At 41.4% G+C, this 25,085-nt stretch overlaps 1 protein-coding gene across 4 annotated transcripts in view; it reads left to right on the top strand.

Annotated features, from left to right (window-relative positions):
- The window catches only part of PMS1 (PMS1 homolog 1, mismatch repair system component), a 111,593-nt gene that overhangs the window by 71,344 nt on the left and 15,164 nt on the right, over positions 1–25,085 (top strand). For 3 of the 4 annotated variants that reach the window (XM_075001431.1, XM_075001429.1, XM_075001430.1), the window contains 3 exons: positions 9,097–9,219; positions 12,779–12,922; positions 14,610–15,526. In XM_075001431.1, the coding sequence (XP_074857532.1) occupies positions 9,097–9,219; positions 12,779–12,922; positions 14,610–15,526 (1,184 nt within the window). Of the gene's footprint in view, positions 1–9,096; positions 9,220–10,732; positions 11,122–12,778; positions 12,923–14,609; positions 15,527–25,085 lie in introns of those variants that run through there. The other variant, XM_075001432.1, reaches the window with a different exon arrangement.

The following is a 25,085-nucleotide window of genomic DNA, read 5'->3' as shown; positions in this document are numbered from 1 at the left end:
CCTTTCCCTCCCAACTTGTCTCTGTCTTCTCCCATTTCCATTCTTCTAACTAACCAGTTATCGTCTTCACTCCAGAGGTTTTTCATCCCAGTCGGTCTCATTGTCTCATTCTCCTTTTCTGCACTCCTAGTCCTGCCCTTCTTCCCCAGCCGTTCTTAGCTCCCTCTCCCATTTTCTCATCTGGTCAGTGGTCCCCACCCCAAACATCCCCATGCTCACATTTCCTACAGGCTCCCAGTCCCAGGCTCCCTCACTAGGCTTCTTGTCCAGTCTCAATATCCCAACAAATTCTTTGTTCCAAACCAGTGGTGTCCAAAATCAATTGACTGGATCACAATGTATCCTGGCACCGCCGTGCTCCCGCCAGGCACCCTACCCCCCACACCCCACAAACTGCCAGTGTCTCACTGGAGCAACGTCACCCTGATCCCTGAAGTGCGCCGCCCCGAGCTGCCTGAGCCCTGAGACATGCTGCCCCGAGCTGCCTGACACATCCCATGGTCCAAGCGAGCGGCAGGAGGTGTCACCTGTGCCGCTGCTGCCACACTCATTCCACCACGTGGTGGTGAGGGTCCTCGGAGGGTGCTTCATGTGTGCAGCTCTAATGAACAACTTCGCCAGACCGCGCTGTCCAGTTTGCCACACGTGGCAAGTGGACAGCTTATTGGACACCATGGTTCCAAACTTGTTGCCATCCTGCTCTAGTTCTTCCGTACTGTCTTCTTGTGATGTCATTCTTCCCTGTTCTCATCACTTTCCTGTCACTTTGCTAATCCCAGTCTTCCCCATCAACTCAGTTTCCAGTCCCAGTCTCTTCTTGCAAGCTTCCTTGACCCATTTAACTCATTTCCCTCCCACACCAGGAAATTAGTTAAATAGGTCTTTGCATTGGATGGCTTCCACTTCAGTGGCTGGCTAGACATTAGCAGGGCATGAAGACCACAGAGTGGCAGGCTCCCTTCTCACAGTTTAAGTACTGGATCTTGGTTTGGACAAAACTTGGCTCAGCAGGTAAGAACTGTAACAGAGAAGGAGCCGTGCTAGTCTATACACTGTCAAAACAAAAAGCAGTCAAGTAGCACTTTAAAGACTAGCAAAATAGTTTATTAGGTGATGAGCTTTCGTGGGACAGACCCACTTCCTCAGACCATAGCCAGACCAGAACAGACTCAATCTTTAAGGCACAGAGAACCAAAAACGGTAATCAAGGAGGACAACTCAGAAAAAAAAATGGTCAAGGTGAGCAAATCAGAGAGTGGAGGGGTGGGGGAGGAAGGTCAATAATTAGATTAAGCCAAGCATGCAGATGAGCCCCTGTAGTGACTCAGAAAGTTTACATCCCAGTTCAAACCACGTGCCAATGTGCAGAATTTGAATATAAAAGCCAGCTTGGCTGCTTCTCTTTGAATAGTGGGGCAAAAGTCTTTTTTTCAGTGACACACATACCTTTAGGTCATTAATAGAATGCCCCATTCCATTAAAATGTTGACTAACTGGTTTGTGGATCTGGAGTGTTTTGGTGTCTGTTTTGTGCCCATTAACTGTCTAAGGGAGTTAGAAGTCTGGCATATATGATGTTGGTAGAGGAGAATGAGAAAGTGCCCGTGATTCTGTGAGTAACCTGGCTAGGTCCAGTGATGGTATTTCCGGAGAAGATATGTAGACAAAGGTGGCAGCAGGCTTTGTTGTAAGGAAAGGTTTCAGGACTGGTATTCCTGCAGTATAGACTGTGGCTGTTAGTAAGGATCCTTATGAGGTTGGGAGGTTGTCTGTAGGAGAGAACAGGCATGTCACCCAGGGCCTTCTGGAGTGTGGCATCCTGATTAAGGATAGGTTGTAGGTCTTTAATAATTCATTGCAGTGGTTTGAGTTGGGGGCTGTAGGTGATGACCAGTGGCGTTCTGTTCTTGGCTTTTTTGGGGCTGATCTTGGAGTAGCTGGTCTATTAATGACCTAAAGGTATGTGTATTACTGGAAAAAAAACTTTCATACCGCTATTCAAAGAGAAGCAGCTGAGATGGCTTTTATATTCAAATTCGTCACATTAACACGTGGTTTGAACTGGGATGTGAACTTTGAGTCACTACAGGGGCTCGTCTGCATACTTGGCTTAATCTAATTCTTGACCTTCCTCTTCCACCCCTCCACTCTCTGATTTGCTCACCTTGATCATTTTTTCCTGATTTGTCCTCCTTGATTACTGTTTTTGGTTCTCTGTGCCTTAAAGATTGAGTCTGTTCAGGTATGGCTATGGTCTGAAGAAGTGGGTCTGTCCCACGAAAGCTCACCTAATAAATTAGTTAGTCTTTAAAGTGCTACTTGACTGCTTTTTGTTTTGACAGGTAAGAACTGTGATTGCAAGGAAAGTCCTTCTCCTCCCATGCTTGGATATACTCAGTGTGGACAGAATTTCTGTGGAATTAAGCTGCGATCTAGCAAGACTGCACTAAGCATGTGCTGATTTTTTTCAAAATCTTGTAACTTGACCAAATTTGAGTGGATTTTCATGAAGGTTGCAAAAGGTGCTTTGCCAGTGCAGAGACCCATTCTGGCCATCAAACTTAAAATCCAAAAGCATGGGTTGCTGGAACTTCTTCTAGAAAGAGAGAGAATCGTAGAATGCTAGGACTGGAAGGGACCTGGAGAGGCCATCGAGTCCAGCCCCCTGCCCTCATGGCAGGACCAAGCACTTTCTAGACCATCCCTGAAAGCCATCTATCTAACCTCTTCTTAAATATCTCCAGTGATGGAGATTCTGCTACCTCCCTTGGCAATTCGTTCCAGTGTTTGATCACCCTGACAGTTAGGAACTTTTTCCTAATGTCCAACCTGAACCTCCCCTGCTGCAATTTAAGTCCATTGCCTTTTGTTCTATCCTCAGAGGCAAGGAAGAACAAGTTCCCTCCCTGTGCCTTATGATACCCTTTTAGATACCTGAAAACTGCTATCATGTCCCCCCTCAATCTTCTCTTTTCCAAACTAAACAAGCCCAATTCTTTCAGCCTTTCTTCATAGGTCATGTTCTCTAGACCTTTGATCATTCTCGTTGCTCTCCTCTGGACCCTCTCCAATTTCTCCACATCCTTCCTGAACTGCGGTGCCCAGAACTGGACACAATACTCCAGCTGAGGCCTAACTAGCGCAGAGTAGAGCGGGAGAATGACTTCTCGTGTCTTGTTCACAACACACCTGTTAATGCATCCTAGAATCATGTTTGCTTTCTTTGCAACAGCATCACACTGTTGACTCATATTTAGCTTGTGGTCCACTATAACCCTGAGATCCCTTTCTGCTGTACTCATTCCTAGGCAGTCCTTTCCCATTCTGCATGTGTGACACTGATTGTTTCTTCCTAAGTGGAGCACTTTGCATTTGTCCTTATTAAACTTCATCCTGTTTACCTCAGCCCATTTCTGCAGTTTATCCAGATCCTTTTGAATTATGACCCTGTACTCCAAAGCAGTTGCAACCCCTCCCAGCTTGGTATCATCTGCAAACTTAATAAGCGTACTTTCTATGTCAATATCTAAATCATTAATGAAGATATTGAACAGAACCGGTCCTAAAACAGACCCCTGCGGAACCCCACTAGTTATACTTTTCCAGCCGGATTGAAAACCATTAATAACTACTCTCTGGGTACGGTTATCCAGCCAGTTGTTCACCCACCTTATAGTAGTCCCATCTAAGTTATATTTGCATAGTTTATTGATAAGTATATTATGTGAGACTGTGTCACATGCTTTACTGAAGACTAGGCATACCACATCCACCGCTTCTCCCTTATCCACAAGGCTCGTTATTCTATCAAAGAAAGCTATTAGATTGGTTTGACATGATCTGTTTTTAACAAAACCATGTTGGCTGTTCCCTATCACCTTACCACCTTCCAAATGCTTGCAGATGATTTCTTTAATTGCCTGCTCCATTATCTTTCCTGGCACAGAAGTTAAGCTGACTGGCCTGTAGTTTCCCGGGTTATTCTTTTTCCCCTTTTTATAAATGGGTACTATATTTGCCCTTTTCCAGTCTTCTGGAATCTCTCCTGTCTCCCACGATTTTCCAAAAATGATTGCTAAAGGCTCAGATACCTCCTCTATCAGCTGCTTGAGGATTCTAGGATGCATTTCATCAGGCCCTGGTGATTTGCAGACATCGGATTTTTCTAAGTAAATTTTAATTTGTTCTTTTCTTATTTCAACTTCTAAATCTACCCCTTTTTCACTAGCATTCTCTATGTCAGGCATTCCTTCAGATTTCTCAGTGAAGACCGAAACAAAGAAATCATTAAACATCTCTGCCTTTTCCAAATTTCCTGTTACTGTTTCTCCCTCCTCACTGACCAATGGCCCTACCCTCTCCTTGGTCTTCTTCTTGTTACCAATGTATTTGTAAAAAGCCTTCTTGTTTCCCGTTATGCCTGCAGCCAGTTTGAGCTCATTTTGTGTCTTAGCCTTTCTAATCTTTCTCCTGCATGCTCGTGTTGTTTGCCTGTATTCGTCCTTTGTAATTTGTCCTAGTTTCCATTTCTTATACGATTCCTTTTTTATTTTTAGATCATGCAAGATCTCCTGGTTAAGCCAAGGCAGTCTTTTGCCATGTTTTCTATCTTTCCTACGCAGTGGGATAGCTTGAGTAGAGCGGAAGAATGACTTCTCATGTCTTGTTCACAACACACCTGTTAATGCATCCCAGAATCATGTTTGCTTGTTTTACACCGGCATCACACTATTGACTTACATTTAACTTGTGGTCCCCTAGATCCCTTTCTGCCATACTCCTTCCTAGACAGTCGCTTCCCATTCTGTATGTGTGAAACTGGTTGCCCCTTCCTAAGGGGAGCACTTTGCATTTGTCTTTATTAAACTTCATCCTGTTTACTTCAGACCGTTTCTCCAATTTGTGCAGATCATTTTGAATTGTGACCCTATCCTCCAAAGCAGTTGCAACTCCTCCTAGCTTGGTATCATCTGCAAACTTAATAAGTGTACTGTCTATGCCAATATCTAAATCATTGATCAAGATATTGAACAGAACTGATTCCAATACAGACCCCTGCAGAACCCTACTGGTTATACCTTTCCAGCAGGATTGAGAACCGTTAATAACTACTCTCTCAGTATTGTTATTCAGCCAGTTCTGCACCCACCTTATAGTAGACCCATTTAAGTTGTATTTGCCTAGTTTATTGATAAGAATATCATGCGAGACCCTATCAAATGCCTTACTAAAATCTAGGTATACCACACCCACTGCTTCTCCCTCATCCACAAGGCTCGTTATCCTATCAAAGAAAGCTATCAGATTGGTTTGACATGATTTGTTCTTTGCAAATCCATGCTGGCTGTTCCCTATCAGCTTACCACCTTCCAAGTGTTTGCAGATGATTTCCTTAATTACCTGTTCCATTATCTTTCCTGGCACAGAAGTTAAACTGACCCGTCTGTAGTTTCCTTGGTTGTTCCTATTCCCCTTTTTATAGATGGGCACTATATTTGCCTTTTTCCAGTCTTCTGGAATCTCTCTGGTCTCCCATGATTTTCCAAAGATGTTAGCTAATGGCTCAGATACCTCCTCCATCAGTTCCGTGAGGATTCTAGGATGCATTTCATCAGGCCCTGGTGACTTGCAGACATCTAACTTTCCTAAGTGATTTTTAACTTGTTCTTGTTTTATTTTATCTTCTAAACCTTCACCTTTCCTACTAGCATTCACTATGGTAGGCATTCTTTCTGCACACTTCTCAGTGAAGACTGAAACAAAGAAGTCATTTAGCATCTCTGCCATTTCCAAGTTTCCTGTTACTGTTTCTCCCTCTTCACTGGGCAATGGGCCTACCCTATCCTTGGTCTTCCTCCTGCTTGTAATGTATTTATAAAAAGTCTTTTTGTTTCCCTTTATGCCCATAGCTAATTTGAGCTCATTTTGTGCCTTTGCCTTTCTAATCTTGCCACTGCATTCCTGTGTTGTTTGCCTATATTCATCCTTCATAATTTGTCCTAGTTTCCTTTTTTTATATGATTCCTTTTTTATTTTGAGATCACACAAGATCTCCTGCTTAAGCTGGGGCAGTCTTTTGCCATATTTTCCATCTTTCCTACACAGAGGAATAGCTTGCTTTTGGGCCCTTAATAATGTCCCTTTGAAAAACTGCCAACTCTCCTCAGTTGTTTTTCCCCTCAGTCTTGCTTCCCATGGGACCCTACCTACCAGCTCTCTGAGTTTACCAAAATCTGCCTTCCTGAAACCCATTGTCTCTATTTTGCTGTTCTACCTTCTATCCCTCCCTAAAATTGTGAACCCTATGATTTCATGATCACTTTCACCCAAGCTGCCTTCCACTTTCAGATTCTCAATCAGTTCTTCCCAATTTGTTAAAATCAAATCTAGGACAGTGTCCCTCTGGTAGGATTTTCAACCTTCTGAAATAAAAAGTTGTCTCCAATGCAGTCCAAAAACTTACTGGATAGTCTGTGTGTCACTGTGTTAGTTTCCCAACATAAAACTGGATAGTTGAAGTCCCTCATCACCACCAAATCCTGGGCCCTGGATGATTTTGTTAGTTGTTTAAAAAAAGTCTCATCTACCTCTTCTACCTGGGTAGGTGGCCTGTAGTAGACTCCTAGCAGGATATCACCCTTGTTTTTTACCCCTTTTAGCTTAATCCAGAGGCTCTCAACACATCCGTTTCCTATGTCCATCTCCACCCCAGTCCAAGTGTGTACATTTTTAATATACAAGGCAACACCTCCTCCCTTTTTCTCCTGTCTATCCTTCCTAAGCAAGCTGTACCTTTCCATACCAACATTCCAATCGTGTATTATCCCACCAAGTTTCTGCGATGCCCACAATGTCATAGTTATATTTATTTATTAGCACTTCCAGTTCTTCCTGCTTATTACCCATACTTCTTTCATTTGTATATAGGCATCTAAAATATTGATTTGATCTTGCCTCCCAGTTTTGCCCTGACTCTCCTTTTTCGCTGCCATTATAGCCCGTGCTCCCTCCCATTTCCGACCCATATCCCAGGTCTCCATCTTCTCTACTTACTCGTGGGCTTTGCTCCCCTGTCCCCATCAAACCTAGTTTAAAGCCCTTCTCACTAGGTTAGCCAGTCAAAACATATTTTTGATAATATGTTTCTCACTCGCTCTCTTGTCTAGAAGAGCTGAACCATTTTAGGTGAAATATTTAAAAAAGAAAAAAATATACAATGGCATGGAAAATTTCAACCCAAACAGCTAATGTTGTACAAAGTTATAAGCAACTGGAAAAAAGGGTCATATAATTCGAAGTGGGTCTACAAAATCCCTCCCATTATATAATAATCATAAGTAGCTTTAAACAACCAGTTTAACTTTAAATTAAGATTTCTTACTTACCCGTTTTTCTAAAAAATTGTTAGATTATTTAAGAGCTGACAATTTTGCTAGTCCATCCAATTTAGAAAACTTCATTCATTAATTTTTTCATGGTTTATGCTGACTTCCCAAATAATTCTAAACAGTAATAACAGTTCTCTAAAGCAGAATATGGCTACTTCTTAACTGCCTGATTTTAGATTCTTCCAGTTTTGTTTTAATGTTGTCCATTTGTGTAGCAAAGTTATTGGTTGAAGTTATTTAACTTGTGTGTAGTACAGGTAGAACCTCTCTAATCTGGCACCCCCAGGGCATGCCTCTGACGAAGTGGGTCTTTGCCCACGAAACTTATGCTCCAAAAAGCTGTTAGTTTATAAGGTGCCCCAGGACTTCTTGTTGTTTTTGGGGATACAGACTAACACGGCTCCCCCTTTGATACTTGTCAAACATAAAGCAGTGACATTTAGATTTGATGCAGTTGAGTTGCAGTATAAAATGCAAGAGAGCTGCCAGCTGCTTTTCTGATAATGGTGCAACAGACACTTGACACTTCTCTAACTTGACCAATGGCATTTAGTTATGACCATTGCTGGCCAGAAAACTCCAGCTTTTGCACAGAATGTGCATTTCGGGGCTGTGGGAATGAACAGCTTGCTGACCAGGAATCACAAAAGGTTACACTGAATCCAAAGGCTTGTTTGTTCCATTTTGTATGTGAATTAGCTTTGATTTAAGTAAAAGGCTACAGTGTTCCCTTGAATTTTTGCTATCTGCCTGTGGAAAGAATTTAATTTTTTGTTAAAAGGCTGGTTGGATGATGATAAAGAAGATGTTGGGGAGTGGGTTGAGGGTTTCTCAGCAATCAAAAGCCGGGGAGGGGGGCATGATGCCGAAAAGTTTGGGAATCACTGTATGACTAACATATTTTAGAGCATAAGCTTTCATGGGCAAAGATGCGTCTGACCAAATGGATCGTTGCCAACGAAAGCTTATGCTCCAAAATGTCTGTTAGTCTGCTTTATGTTATGGTCGCCTGATTGCCCCGGTGTAGACAATGGACAAGAGCAGGAGAGGGTGCAGGCTGAGCCTTGGTGTCCAACCAGTTTTGAATCAGTAGCCACTGTAGTACACATTATTTGGAGCTATAGTGGCTACTGCTATAGCAAACTAGCTGCATTATTCTGAACATATATTTATTGTTCAAGCCATCTTGCCATGCTCAACCAACCAAAGAGCCACATGTAGTTAGTGGCCAGCGTGTTGGACACCATGGAGAGCAATTCCTGACTACGGAACGGTCTTTGTCATGTTGTCTCTAAAATGTACAGGGTTCAAACTGGCAAGCATAGGTATCAGAGAGACATAAAGAGGCCATTAGGCTCTGACATTTCCGTGCTCTAGACTAGCCCCTGAGACTAATCCAAGGACTAGCCACTTCTCTAAGCCCCAGCCATCCTCCCCTCCAGTGTATTGAGTGGCACTCTGGTATAGCAGAAGTTCTGGGCCTACAGTTCCTCAGTAAATTCAACAGGGATACAGGCGAAACAATAACTACTTCAGTATTTTTAAAGAACTCTATTATTGGTTTCTCTTGGTAGGTTTTGAAAGGCAATGGGCATGTTTGGATCATTTGACTCTGTTGCTAATTAATTTTGCGTTATTGTTTTCTTTACACATAAAACGTGTGGAGAGATTTCTCTTACTGATCACTGTACTTGTTTGACAAATACAGGTACTTCTCTCTGGATTTCTTCCAAAACCTGAATCAGACCATTCTTTGACAAGCCTTTCAAGTTCAGAAAGGAGCTTCATCTTTATAAACAGTCGGCCAGTACATCAGAAGGAAATATTAAAGGTACCATACCCCAGCTTTTTAATACAATAAAATAAAAAGAGGTTTCTAATTTTCTTCTCTCAATCAGTAGCTAGTATAAATTAATTGCAGGTACAAAGGGTAGAATTTGGGAGTCTAAAGGCATCCACAAATTGAGCAGCTAAACACTATTATGTGCATGACAGTTCATTGTGGCTACAAAATTAAAGATGGCATTGAAGCCCCTTTTTGTGATGTAGAGAATTAAATAATTGTCACTTGGGACCCAAAGTTACATGAAACTTTTAATCAACAAAATATGTAATCAGGTTTACAGTCTCTTTTATAAAGAGACAAGTCAGACCAGTCCTCTGCCTCTTGTATTTCACAGGCTGTGGTTCACAGCTTAATTAGACTTAAATAAAATAAAAATCATACTTCTAGGTGTTATTTTGAGATGTCCTTTAAGGTGGTCTAAGGCGTTGGTATTCCACACCTTCCCTCACCAAGGCTTTGTAACTAAAGCTTTATTTACACAGCTTTGGGTCACAAGTGAAAGCGTATCTACTCAGAAAAGATTTTTGTAGTTATGCTGAGATAATTGCCGCATCAGGTCTGCAATGTATAAGAATGATTTTAATTTCATAATTAAGGAAGGAAAAAGTAGTATATCTCATACACAGCTGCAGTTCAGTTTTTTTGCTGCAGACTGAACTTGAAGGTGAAGTGGGTATATTACAACTACTGGATTTAAACAGATCAGTTCTGCAGTTCACACTTATCTTTAGCCATTTTTTTCTTTTTCTTTTTTGTATTAACATAATTCTTGCTTGGTTTGCTTCCCCCCACCTTACTCCCTGGATATCTGTAGATGGATCTGTGATCCTGAATAAAGATTCAGTACTCTCCTAGTCACTGATCCTGTTACTGGGAGACAAGACCTTGTAAATAATTGCTGAATAGTTGTGTAGTCTCATGGTGGCAAGTGAGACTTCTTAATTTCGTGGGGACGTAAGAGAAGTCACAGGAAGTTCAGGGGAAACACTGAGAAAATCTTAGGTGCACCATCAGTTTGAGAGAGAGCTTATCTTTATTCTTAAAATTACAATTGAAACCCAATCTGAGGAAGAGGGTGTTTGTGTCATTGGTGAACACGGTGGAAATGCCAACTTGTCATTCATCCTTTTTCTTTTCTCAAAGAAAATAGTGTTTATTTCAAAGTATTATTATACATATGTATTGTGATACAGAAGGGCAGGGACAGTAGTAGAGGAGAGATATATAAGCCCTAGATTAATTAAGGAGTGGTTCCCTGCTGTAGTTAATTAAGGTCTTGTCAGGAACCTAAGCAGGTGTTTTTTATTAAGGCAGACAGGGTGGAGTGGAGAAGGAGAGAGGACTAGAGTTTGGAGGTGTGCTGCTTATAAGTGAAAGTCTGCAGAAAATGACATGGGAGGATGATGCAAAGATGTACCTCGTGACCTTTGAGAGAATAGCTCTGCGGAAGGTCTGGCCCCAAGACCCAGGGTCAGCTGTCCTCACTATTCTTGTGCAGGGCGGCCCAGAAGGCCTACTATCATAAGGCTGCAGACTACCCCTGACTGAAAGTGGAGATCCTGGACAGATCTGGGATAACAGCAGCCTTGCAAGACCAGAGGTTCCATGAATTGCAATACAATGAAGATAAGATGACTGTTTGAATGAATTCATGTAACCTGGAAATGGTTACCTCAGCTCTGAGAAAATGATGAAGCTCCTGGTGCTGGATCACCATATGCCTCTCCTCATGCTTCCAAGAATGGGTAGGCCGGAATGACCCTTCCACCTGTGATGAACTGGTCGCCCTCATATGAAGACAGCTGGCAGCCCATAAACTGCTCAGAATCCCACGAGGTGAAACATGACATTGCAGGAAGCCAGTCCTGACCCCAAGGCCCTGGATCATCGAGAACTCCAGGTATGCTATAGCTGGAAAAACTGACAGCTAGGAGCAGCCTGAGGCACTGAAGGGACTGGCAGTTTGAGGAGAGAGGGCTGTGGGAGCAGGTTGGAGAGTCCAAACAAATGGCAGCCTCCAGGATGAGGTATTATTGTTAAAAGTGCGAGGAGTTGGGGCATATAGCAGCCCAGTTCCCCAATAGACAGGAGCCTGTGTAATGCAGTCTGGGGTTGTGGGGACCAATGATAGGTGGCCTAATCAGCCCCTGACACTCAGTTAAGAGCCCTGTTGATATCCTCTCCTGTATATGAAGTCCCTTTTGAAAGGATAGCTGTGGATCTAGTGAGCCCAGTAGAAAGATCAGCCGGGGGCCACTGAAGCATACTCATCATCCTAGATTATGTTATATAGTACGCCAAAGCCATTCTAAGAAACTCCACATCCAAGGTGATTGCAAAAGAACTGGTCCAGGATTTTGCTAGAGGAGGCATCCTTTAGGAGATCCTGACAGACCAGCGGACTCCCTTCCTGTTGAGAGTACGGCAAGTCTTCTGGACCCTGCTCCACACCCAAGCCTTGCAGATCTTAGTCTATTATCCCCAAACACATGGTCTGGTCAAGCAGTTTAATTACACTCTCAAAAACATGATCCCAAACATGGGTGCTGGCCCAAGATGAAAAAGACTGGGTTGGCCATCTACTGTACCTGATGCATATGATACAAGAAGTTTTCCATGGATCTGCTGGATTCTCCCTTTCTAGCTACTGTACGGATGCCACTCACATGGCATATTAGACATTGCACAGGAGGAATGGAAGGAACAACCCCACAGGAAAGAACATCGTTGCACATGTGGGCCAGATGAGAGAATGACGCCCATAATAGAAGAGTATTTGGAGAAAGCACAAGAAGTCCAGTACATAGAGGATAGAGCAAAGAAGGGAGAGGATTGGAGTTCGAAGCTATGTTGCTGAGAATTGAAAGACTAGAGAACCAGAGGGAGGGATAACCTACTCCTCCCGCAGTGCCAGCGACTGAAGATAATGCTTACCAGAGCAAAAGAGGATAAGAAAGCCACAGGGGCTGAGAGGGTCTGGGGCTCAGAGTGAGGAGCACATAGACCTCTTCCCTACCTTCCTCTTTTACCAAACTCCTAGGACACTAGCAGGGCTCTTGGCACCCCAGGAGCTGAGGCAAGGGGTGCATCCTAGTCTTCCTTCCCAGCCAAAAACCATTTGAGACCCATCACCCCAACATCAGCCATTTTGTCACAGTGTATTTTAATTTTTTAAAACAATTCTGGAATGGTGGTGTTTCATTTGTCTTGATCTCCTGCTAGATCTCCTGCTGTCTTTGTACACCGAGTGCCTTTTCCTCCAAATATATGAAGACAACTAAAGGTATTATTTCAGAAAGTATTTGGAACAGATTTTCTGGGTCTTAATGCCACAAGGCTGTGGAAACCCTCTGAAGATGCCCTGCTTAGCTTTTTACTGGTGTGCAGATATCCCCAAAAGGACATTTCTAACTTCTTTGATTTAGTATCTTCTTTTAATTTGACAAAATGGAATTTAAAAAATGTTTGTGTAGTGTAGGATTTTGCTTCTGTACCTTGGAGTCTGTTTTCTTACTTTTACTGACTTTATTGCATTTATCTGCAGCTGATTCGACAATACTATAATCTGAAGTCACATAAGGATTCTTCTCGTTCCTATCCTGTTTTCTTTATTAATATTACTGTGCCTGCCTCTGCTGTGGATGTTAATTTAACGCCTGATAAAACTCAAGTTTTATTTCATGATAAGGTAATTTTATATTTTAATTTGTTTTTAGATTGGTAGCTTGCTTACTTAGGTCTTGATCTTACAAAGACTTACCACATTTAATTTTACACAAGTGTAGCTCATTGGCTTCAGTATGACTAATCAGGTGCTCGAAATTAAGCGCATGCATTAGTCTTTAGAGCACTGAAGCTGTAGTAGTTCATATATGATCTGGTTCCCTTGTAACATGGCTATTTGAAAAGTATTGACTTCGGTGAAATGCCATGAAGAATTGACTTCTGTGAGTTGCCATTCATTTGAAATTCATTCCCCAGTTGATTTCAAAGATCATTTGAATACTGCCATACTTGCCCCTGTTTCAGCAATGCTCCTTTCAGTCCCTCCCAACATCCTCAGAACATCTATATGGGTTTAAACCACGGTCCACCTAGCTCAGTATTGTCTCTTGTAGTGGCCAGACCCAGGCACTGCAAAGGGAATGAAAAGAGCAGAACAATTCTAAGTCTCCGCATCCTTTCCAGTGGAGACATAGATCCACTCATTATGAGACTAAAACCCTGTTGTTATTGTATGTTTTGCTTCTATGTCCATGCTAATCTCCCTGATAATTTCACAATCTTGGTTGCTCTCCTGATCAGGTATTGGGAGTAGACTCCCACTGCTGAATTCTTTGTAACATCTGATATACTGTTGTCCTCTTTATAACATCAGTTACTTAAAGTCACAAGCTAATTTGTCTTCAGAGAGCAGCTTAGGTTGATCAGCCATACATAGCACTTTTATCACTACAGCCGTTTTCATCTTCAAGTGGCTTTATAATAACTGACTAGTCTGTAAACAGAAGTACAATTTATGTCCTTTTTAGACAATTTTCTTAATAGTTTTTTGGTTACTTACATTAAAGGGGAGTTAAATACATCATTAATACTAAAAACTCGAGTTGTTTCTGTTTAGGGCCACATCGTAGGTTAGAATTGTAGGTTGGATGGTTAGTTAAAGCTGCTTATGCCCGCTAGCATGTGAGGCAGCAGCAAAGGTCCTCCACTTCTGTGTCTTTGGCCATTTTCTCCAGTGTGGCCCAGTTGTAGTTCATTCTCTTCATGTCGGCCTCAATAGTGCGCCGCGACGTTGTCTTAAATGCTATGTAAGTATAATTTGTGTAAAAATAAACATAAGCAGGTTATTTTCACATTTAAATTTAATTAAAACTGAATTTTTACTTTAAAGAAGTTTTCTTTCCTTTTGCTTTTAGAATTTTCTACCATTTATATAAAAACAGTCTTTGAACCATTCTGAGAATGAGCACACATTAACATTGTGATGCTAGCTTGACTGGGTTGTTAATCCGATTACACCCTGATAGTGTGTTTCTAACTCCAGTTAGTATATGCTGAGTGAGAACAGATACAGGAATATTGGTTCGTAAAGAAGGCAGTACATCTGTTTTGTGGTATTAAAACATAAAAGCGGAGTAAAAGTATAGTGAAAGTTTAAAGCTGAAGGATTTCAATGATTAGTGAATGTTTATAGAGTATTTTAAGCTGACTGTATGAATTATTAATGCTTAGAAATACAATGAATCTCAATTTTTTTCACCAAATACACTGAATTGAATTGTTTTTTTCTTATACCTGTTGTGTTTTGTCAACAGTTGTCAGGTACCTTTTCACTGACAGCTTGTCCTAATGCTTATAAGTTTTCTTTTCAGGAATCTGTCTTATCTGCTGTTGAAAATGTATTGACATCGCTGTATGGGCCACTACCTAGTACAATTTCTTGTGAAACTAATAAAACAGCTGTTACCTCAGTGGACATGGTTGTTAATAGAACAGAACAAACAGATATGCTTGTTAATAAAATGGAACCATCTGGAAACAGTGATCCACATGCCCATACTTCATTCTTCTCATTCAGTAATGATGTGCAAAGTGGTCAAGCAGGAAAAAACACAGAAGTCTGCTCAATGCATCAAGGATTTTCTAGTGATAATACTCAGGGTCTTCTCAACAGAAAAGAAGTTTCTGGCACTGATGTGACTGTGAGTGATATCTCTCAAGACAGTTCCAGAAATAATTTATCATGTGACGACAGCCAGAATGGATATAGTGTAACATTAACCCTAGATGGCAGTACTCATATGGACACACAGTCTAAAAACAGAAGTGAGCATCCTTTGAGAGCTGGTCACACTAATGAAGTGGAAAAAAATGAGATGGATACAGTCCCTGAATATGCATCTGAAATTTCTGCTGATAATTGGAGCAGGGGGAATGCACTTAAAAATCCGACAGGAGAGGACTTGGAACCAGTAAAGATTTTGATACCTGAAGTAGGGAGAACAACAGATCATAAGGCAAATGACAATTCTGAGGAACAAGACCATGATCAACACAGTGCAAATGGAAGTATAAAAAAGTCAAATGTGGTTAATGATAAAGTAGGCCAGATTATGGCCTATGATTTAATTAGTAATCAAATAATACGGAAACCCATGTCAGCAGTAGCCCTGTTCACCCAAGAATATCGTTCTCAATTATTAATTGATAATCCAAAAGCCAGCATGGAAGACTTGATGATGAAAAGTGAAGGACTCTGGGAGAAACTGAGCAGTGAGGAGAGAAGGAAGTAAGTTTCCAGAGCTTGCACCTGACCTTTAAGCTTTATAGTTTCCATTCTAAGTGAGTCACTGGGTAAAATAAATAAATAAATCCACATAATTTATAAAAAAGCAGAATGGAAAATGATTTTTGGTTTGCCAGGAACACCATCCTGGCTAAAGGTTGTATTACTAATTATGATGTTTACTATGTGCAGATGTGTACTGCTCTGATTTACTTATTTTGATATTACTAATTTTTCCACTCTCTTTTTCAATTTAAATGTGTTGCTGTCATTTGTAAAATACTTCAGTTTTTCCAACTTATTAAAATTATGTTGTCTTGTAGAAAAAGAGAGTGAGCCTATATAATAGCCATTTTACTTTGGTAGATATTTTTAATTTACTCTTTAAACATTTGGGGCTTGTCTACGCTACCTCCCTTCGAAGCAGGGAGCATGGCAAGTAGGGCGTCGGGAGATTATTAATGAAGTGCTGCGCTGCACATGCAGCACTTCATTAAGCTAATTCTCCCCCGCGGCAACTCCAAAGTGTTAAACTTCAAAGTGCCGGCTCGCAAGTAGCCCTGGCTAACCCGCCGGTACTTTGAAGTGCCTGGGCAACTTTGAAGTCCCTTTACTCCTTGAGGAGTAAACAAAATTGCCCAGTCACTTCGAAGTACCGGTGGGTTAGCCGGGGCTACATGCGGGCTGGCACTTTGAAGTTTAACACTTTGGAGTTGCCGCGGGGGAGAATTAGCTTAATGAAGAGCTGCATTTGCAGTGCAGCCCTTCATTAATAATCTCCCGACACCCTATTTACCATCCTCCTTTCGAAGTGGGGAGGTAGTATAAACACAGACTTGGTACGTTTTGTGTGTACTCGCTAACATTGTACACTGCTCACAGCAGTTACTGTCACTACCCTTCCCCCCCACCCTCCAAATACAAGGTCACATTTCGGGTCACTTTTTTCCAAGAGTCATCAGATTCATTGTGCTGATTTGTATCCCGTTTAGTGAAGATGATGTCACCGCCCTTTAAAGTCAGTGTTATTGCACAGGTGTATAAGATTGCACAGAACATCAATGCGTTATTTAAACAATTACTCTCCATTACTTTTAATAAAACTATCATATCTTGTCATTCTCATGGTTTTGAGAGGCAAAATCCTGACCTCATCAGTGCATTTGTTAGGATGCTGTCACAATTCTGCTAAGTGAGTAAGTCCAGTGTTTAGGATGATCAGACAGGAGACATACAGCATCTTAATCACATAAACCCCATTTTTACAGGGACTTACCAGTAGGCTGTCATTGTGAGTGTGTTGTGAGAGTAGGCTAGCAGCTGAGAATCCACCACCATGTAGTTCTGCCAGTCCTCAGCTCCTTTCTCTATATAATTTATTGCACTGCACTAGAATAACCTTTCCCACACTATAGGGATTTGAACAGTTTGTTCTGTTTTTTTAAACTAATTTTTTTTTAAAAAATTCCTTAAACCCAGCAAGTACCCCAGTGCCCTTAACTACATATAAAAATCTGCATCAGAGATGAATTATGAGAAGCATTTCATGCTTCCCAAATGTTCACCAATTCAGAGATCTTAGCACTCCCTAGCAGCCAAACAACTAGATTGTCTTGAGGACCAGCCACATGCAGGCTCTGTGGCTTTTAGAGAAGAATTAAATTAACCATATTGCTACGCTCATTTTTTCCTTTAATCATCTGATTCTTTGCCCACTGAGGTTAGTGAAAGTTTTTTGCCATGGACTTCAGTGGGATCAGAACTAGGTGCTGAACTGCTGTTAGATGCAAAAAGAATGAGAGAATATTGTCTGTGTGGGACATGGTGGCCACTTATGAAACTTGCTGGTGAGAAGCTGTCTTTAAAGGTAAAACAGTGTTAGGAGTGTGGGATTTGATGGACTAATTCACTCTCTTCCTTTATCTCTAGCATCCTGATTCTGATAGTCAGTATCTGAGATGCTGAGACAAGAAAACAGTCTGTAATGCACTTAGCCAGTTATATAGTGCCATGCTCTATTCAGTGAGAATAGAGGAAAACAGTTCCTTCTTGACCTAACAGGCAATCATTGTGTACAGTGAAGCATCCAGCTCTATTATACTTGTTAACTTGTGTAGTCGTAATTGTCAGTTTTGATCCTAAAGTCATTGAACCTTATATCCAGTTTGCTTCTTTTCCACTGTAAATATCATCTCCAGTGAAAGTATAGATGAGTTACCAAACCCTAAATATTGAAATCTCCATGTTACCTAAAATGAAGACCTCTCTCTAGATATGTCATTTTTATTGACACCAAATATTTTAAGCTGATTTTATAAAATTTCCAAGACTTTAAAAACGTTACTCGCCTGCATTACATGGTGCATGGGAACGGCACCTTAATACATTTGGAAGGTTTGAGTGTACCAGTAATCCTCTGAGCTGTGCCAATTAGTGTTTTAACTCCCAGCAGGTTACTCAAGCCAGACATATCAAAGGGTAGGGAGGAGAAGCAATGGATTAATTTTAATGTTGCAAGATCATTCTGATGTTTAGCCATTTGTATTTTTCTCTGATATATATTTGTCCTAAGTGATGTTTGGCTTGTTGTGGTCAGACTCTCACAAACAGTGGCAAGACTGATGTTATTGGAACCGTAACTTTATCTTAACTTTTCTGCAGTTAAAATCTCAGTTTTAATATTTTACTAGCATTTATTTTTAAATAAAAATTGGATTATTCTTGAATTAAAAATTAATATGCTACATGTAATATACAAAAGATATAAAATATACAAAATATAATATAGAAAATATATCTAATATACAAATATACTATTTAATTTGTATAATATATAAAATATGATATTCAATATACAAATATATAATATAATATATAATGGAGTATCTGTTCAAGCTGATTTCCATTGACTTTAATTAATAAAACCTTTGAACAACAGTCTGTGATAGCTACCAAAGATAACACTTGTCATTTTCTGCCAGCAGAGCGGCACTTAATATAACTCCCTTCAAACGATATATTAGATAGAGAGAACTTTCCAGAATATAAGGAATAGCCAATCAGCATTTATTACAAAAAACAATTTTTCCCATTTGCAAAAAATTATCTAGTATTCATTTGGGAACAAACATGAGCATCCTAACATTTTCTTTATTTTCATCAAAATTATTGTGTGGGGTTTTACAGCTTTCTGTCTTTCAGGTGGATATAAGAGCTATATATATAAGCTCATAAGTCATATGGTTCAGTGTTTAAATCTTGGCTATGGCAAGCAACAATCCAGGAGAGCAAAGATCCAAGAGAAGCTAAATATGAGTTAACAGTGTGATGCTGTTGCCAAAAAAGCAAACATGATTCTAGGATATTTTAACAGGAGTGTTGTGAGCAAGATGCGAGAAGTGATTCTTCCGCTCTACTCAGTGCTCATTAGGCCTCAACTGGAGTATTGTGTCCAGTTCTGGTCACCACATGTCAAGAAGGATCTGGAGAAATTGGAAAAGGTCCAGAGAAGAGCAACAAGAATGATTAAAGGTCTAGAGAACGTGAGCTATGAGAGAAGACTGAAAGAACTGGGCTTGTTTAGTTTAGAAAAGAGATTTAGAGGGGACATGATGGTGGTTTTCAAGTACCTCAAAGAGGGTTGCAAGGAGGAGGGAGAAAAATTGTTCTCCTTGGGCTCTGAGGACAGGACAAGGAGCAATAGGCTTAAACTGCAGCAAGTGAGATTTAGATTAGTCATTAGGAAAAACGTCCTAACTGTCAGGGTGGTTAAACACTGCAGTAAGTTACTTAGGAAGGTTGTGGAATCTCCATTGCTGGAGATATTTAAGAGCAGGTTAGACAGACACCTGTCGGGGATGATCTAGATGGTGTTTTGTTGTGCCAAGAGGGCAGGGAGCTGACTTGATGACCTCTTGAGGTCCCTTCCAGTTCTGGTGCTCTGTGATTCTATGAGAAGCTGACAAATCAGAAGGATCTGTAGTTGTCTTCTCAGCAATAGCAATCTTGAAGATTTGTTTAATATTTCATAAAGAATGTAGTTCTCCACTAACTCAGCCTACCAGATACATTCTGCTTAAATTAGATAAATAAGGTCACCTATAAGTAGCAAGGGGATTGTGTATTTAAAAGGGCAGAAGATTCAGATTGTCAGCCAAAAGAGAGTCCATACACTTTTACAAGTTGCCAATAAATGTGACAATAGAAGTTGTTCTAGAAAAGGTGTATTTTCTCAAAAGCAGCTCTAGAATGTGATACTTATACAACACAATAGAGTTTGAAATAATTGACCTGAATTATCTGAGCGAGCTGACATTGCCAAAAGATATCCTCATTGTTACTTTGGGAGTATTTGGGGCTATTTCAAGTAATATCTTATCAAAGATTGCCCATGTCAAATCATCCATCTCATATATTCCTCATTGTTTTCTAAAACTTTCTATCTGGGCTGAAGGTATAAGTGAGAAATAGTAAAATGTGGGGTAAGTCACATGGGAGGTAGCTATATTTTTCCTTCTTCAGCAAAGCTTTTTTCAAATTAGCCTGAGATTTTCCTTTAAAAAAATAATTGCTTTTGAATTAGAACTCCAGCATCATCTGTAATCCAGTTTCCTAAATCACCTTAAAGTAGCAAGAAGGCAACTACTTGTATTCCTCGTGGCACACCTGGATCACAGTAGCTTATACTGAAGGTCTTTCTTGAAAAGAGAAATAGAGTGCTTTCGTTGTTAGTGACCCTGCTGTTTACTTTCTGAATCTAGATTGAATGTTGTCAGATCCTTACAAATGCCACAAATTTAACACTTTCTCCTGAATTAAACCTGTAAGAATAAGTATTCCTTATAAATGTATGGGGTTTTGAAAGTTTTAATATGTCATAGTAAAACCAGTAGCCACATAATTAATTGTTCACCCTTGTAACAAACTAGCTTTGAAAGCAGAAAGAGTGTAGAGCAGGTCAGAGTTAAAACCCAATATTCAGGATTAAGTTTTTCTGTTCAAGTGATTTCACCCATTAATTTTACAAGTACCAGATGTTTTTTATCTTAACATTTCCTCCATGTTTTCCTGGACATGATTTATTGCTCATCCCTAGTTGACTTCTTTAGTAAACTAAGTATTAGTACCATATGTGGATGTTAGCACATTATAATTAACTACAAATGGTGACCCTTCTGTTAACCTTGTTTTCCACCATACTTGCAGGTAATTGAATCTGACTGTTCCAGGATATATCATTGAATAAAATTAACATATGACAAGTTCAAATACTTATTTCCACAACTGATATAAGCTAATATTGCTTCCTACTGAAAATCAGGTTGAGTTGTATTATAAGACAAAATCAGGATGTTAAATGGAATGGTAAAGAAGAATTGAGCAAATTTCTCCTCAGTCTTCAAACATGAAGGCTTGTATCTGGGAGGCACCCACCCTTATAAATCTGTATTGTTAAGTCCCTCTCTTTACATAACCTAAAACGATGATAAAGTTAATCTGACTTATTTCCACAGAAACATATTATGGCAGTTTTTAAGTTTCATAGAGCCTAACTGCGTAACAGCCATTCTTCTTCAAGTAGTGTCCCCCTGGGTGCTCCTCTCTGGGTGTCTTCTGTAGCTGTGATAACACTTCCTTGTTTTAAATAGCACACGCGCCTCAGTTCCTTCTCTACCTCCCTTGGCAGCAGAAGGAGCTTCTCTCTCTCTCTCTCTCTCTCTCTCTCTCTCTCTCTGAAAGACAAAAAAAAGAGTTAATTAGTTATTGTTGTTAGTTTACTTATCCAAGTTGAATTATCCTGTTACAAACAAAAAAGTTTTAGTTAGTGTTAGAGTAGTATTACTTGCTTGTCATCTCCATGCCAGGCTCCCCGGGCTTCAAGTGATGCATAACATGCAGGGAAGCGATGCCTGCCTCCAACCACCCCCCATCATGCAATAAATGCTTGGATGAGGGTCATCAGACTCACACCTGTACACAGTGCTCCAGCTTTACTGCAGGGGCCAGACGGGACAGAGCTAACAGGCTAAAGACCTACTTATATGCAACATTTCTCCAGCTCCCGGAGCAGTCCACCACTGCTAAACTGGCACTGGAAACCAGAGGTACAGACTTGGCATGTCCCTCTACCTTGTCAAGCACCCCAAACACTAATGCAGGTATTTCATGACAAGTGGCTCATGAGCTAGTGGCCTGGTGTTATTCCATCCCATTCACTTGTACTCCCCTTATTGGCCCCCTTATCCTGTTCCTCTTCAGGGACACCTCTCACAAGAATCTACTTGATCAAGAGGTGCAGCACCTCCTGCATCTGGGCACTGTTGAGCCGGGCCCAGTGGAGTTTCGGGGAAGGGGGTTTTACTCTGTACTTTGTAATTCAGAAGAAGAATGGGATGGGGGCTGGACACCCATCCTTGACCTCAGGAGGCTCAACAAATATGTCCTTTATCAATGTTTCAATATGGTGACTCTCATAACCATTATTCCAGCAATGGACAAATATAGTCTGGCTCTCAGCTCTTGATATACAAGATGTCTATTTCCATATCACAATCCATCCAGCACACAGACGGTTTTTACACTTCAGAGTGGGGTCCTGTCATTACCAATACCGGGTCCTTCCATTTGGGCTTTCAGCCGTTTCAAAGGTGTTCTTGAAAACTCTGGCAGTCATGGTTGCCCACCTAAAACACCTCGGGATCATTATCTTCCAGTACCCATACAATTGCCTTGTAAATGGGGCCTTTGTTTCCGGAGGTGCTTTGCATGTTCCATGTTACCACGGATCTTCTGCTGAGCCCCGGCTTTCTCATAAACTACAAAAAGTCCACCCTTCAGCCCACTCAAATTTTAGAGTTTGTCAGGGCCCACAGAAACACCATTACAGCCAGGGTTACTCTTCTTGTCCACAGATTCAAAGCTCTTCATGACCTTATTCTCGTGGTGCAGCTGTCCTCCACCATCACAGCATGCGTTTGCCTATAGCTTCTGGAACACATGGCCACCACATATGTGGTCAAACTGGACAGACTTTACATGCAGAGCCTCCAGTCATGACTGGTGTCATGCTGTGTGACAGCCAGGGACCCGCTGTCCACGTCAATAGCCATTCTGCCACGTGATCTTGCCTCCCTCCAGTGGTGGACAAGTCCAGGCAACATTCTGAGCGGTGTGCCTTTTCATCAACTTCCCCCTTCTATTATCCTTACTACAGAAGCCTTCCTTATGGGATCGGGGGCCCATTTGGGTTCCCTTATGGTCCAAGGCAAGTGGTCTTTCACCAAACAAGTGCTCCACATAAATCTGCTAGAGCTCAGGGCAGTCCGCTATGCTTGCCAAAATTTCTGATGGCACCTCATGCACAAGATGGTCAATATGCTGACAGACACCACCACCTGCATGTACTACATCAACCAGTAGAGTGGGATTTGGTCTCCGTTCCTGTGTGTGGAAGCCCTAAAACTATGGACTTGGTGCTTTCAGCACTGCATCACTCTGGTAGCTACATACCTCCCCAGGGTACTGAACGTGACCACGGACACCCTTAGCTGCTTGTTCAGCAATCATCATGAGTGGGAGATTAGCACAGTGGCCCTCAGTCATGTGTTTCAAGGTTGGCACCAGCTTTTCATAGATCTCTTTGAGATGCTCCAGGGACTATCCTTTTGTGTCTCAATGGCTTTCCAAGTGGATCTCCACCTGCATACACACCTGTTACACTCTTCACCAGAAAGACCTTCCAACTGCTGTCACCCCCCATTCTACAAGGGCTTTGTCTTACACCACCACCTTTCTCAAAAGTGTACCCCTTATGGACATATGCAGGGTAGCAACGTGGTATTCGAGCAACACATTTGCACAGCACTGTGCTCTTTCATCTTGGATTTGCTTCCTCCATTCAAGTGGGCCAAGCAGTTCTGTCGACTCTAATAATTACTGGGTTCCAAACCCACCTCCAGAGAGTGACTACTGCTTTATAGTCAGCCAGAGTGGAGCACCTACGGTGAAACTACTTGAAAAAGAGGAAGTTACTCAACTCATGCACTAGAATGGTTCTTCAAAATATGTGTCCCTGTGAGTGTTCCACTTCCCTCCCTCCTTCCTCTGCTTTGGAGCATCCTGCTCTATTAGCTAGGGTGCAGAAGGAATGGAGGGGCCTGTGCTGCACAGATGTGACAGATAGCATGAGGAGGCACTACTGCACATGCATGAACCATAGCTATAGAAGAGTCTGAGAGCTCCAGCATGAGGACACGTAGACACCCATGGGGGAGGGACATCTCAAAGAACCATCATTACTGCACAAGGTAAGTAACCTCCTTCTCTGGTTGCTCAGCACTCACTTCTGCTTTTTCTCATGAAGTCACTACAGTTACATACTTAAATACTCGCCAGCATCCAAAGCAAGGGTTGCACAGCTAGACACAGGATCTCAATCCTCTTTATACTACAGTATTGATATACAAACAGTCCTCACTTCAAGGGTCTGGGTACGGCCTGTATGTACATAGAATCATGGAACAATAGAGCTAGAAGAGACCTAAAAAAGCCATCAAATCCAGCCCCCTGCTGTAAGTAGGACCAAACCCGTCAGATCAGCCCTGCCAGGGCTTTGTCGAGGCGAGACTTAAACACCTCCAGGGATGGAGACTCCACTACTTCCCTGGGTAGACCATTCCAATGCTTTACCACCCGCCTAGTGAAAAAGTTTTTCCTAATGTTCAACCTGGACCTTTCCAACCGCAACTTGAGACCATTGTTCCATTGTCTGCCATCCGTGACCACTGTGAACAGCCTCTCTCCGGCCTCTTTCCAACCTCCCTTCAGTAAGTTGAAGGCTGTTATCAAGTCCCCCCTCAGTCTTCTCTTCTGCAGACTAAACAGTCCCAATTCCCTCAACCTTTCTTCATAAGTCATATGCTCCAGCCCCCTAATTATTTTGGTCGCTCTCCGCTGGACCGTCTCCAGTGTATCCACATCCTTCCTATAATTGGGGGCCCAGAACTGGACACAATACTCTAGATGCGGCCTCACCAAAGCCGAATAAAGAGGAACAATCATTTCTCTGGATCTACTAGCAGCGCTCCTCTTGATGCAACCTAATATGCCGTTAGCTTTCTTGGCTACAACGGCACACTGTTGACTCATGTCCAGCTTCTCATCCACTACAGCTCCCAGGTCCTTTTCAGCCACAGAGGAACACAGGAATTGCCACAACAATGACTAGTGGTCAGTGTAGTTCAGCATCTTGTTTCTCACAGAGGTTAGAACTTGACACTTGAAGGGAAGGTACAAGAAATCCCAGAATGGACAATTAATTTAATTCCTTCCTTAGCCCCTGTCAGTTAGTGGTTGTCTTAAGCAGTAGCATTTATATTCTGTATTATTTTTATCCTGTCCAATGTAACTGTGGATCAGCTCATTATTCATATAAATGAATCATGGTTGTTTGAATCCTGCTATGTATTTGACCTCAGTGATATGTTGTGACAGTGAATTCCATGGGAAGGTAACATGTATGTTGGATAACTGCATTTATTATTTTTGAATTTTAGCTTTCACT

Source organism: Carettochelys insculpta, chromosome 8 (assembly GCF_033958435.1).
Source record: "Carettochelys insculpta isolate YL-2023 chromosome 8, ASM3395843v1, whole genome shotgun sequence".
Lineage (NCBI taxonomy): Eukaryota > Metazoa > Chordata > Testudines > Carettochelyidae > Carettochelys > Carettochelys insculpta.
Note: the sequence above shows the minus strand (reverse complement) of the source record. Positions and strands in the feature narration are given on the sequence as shown.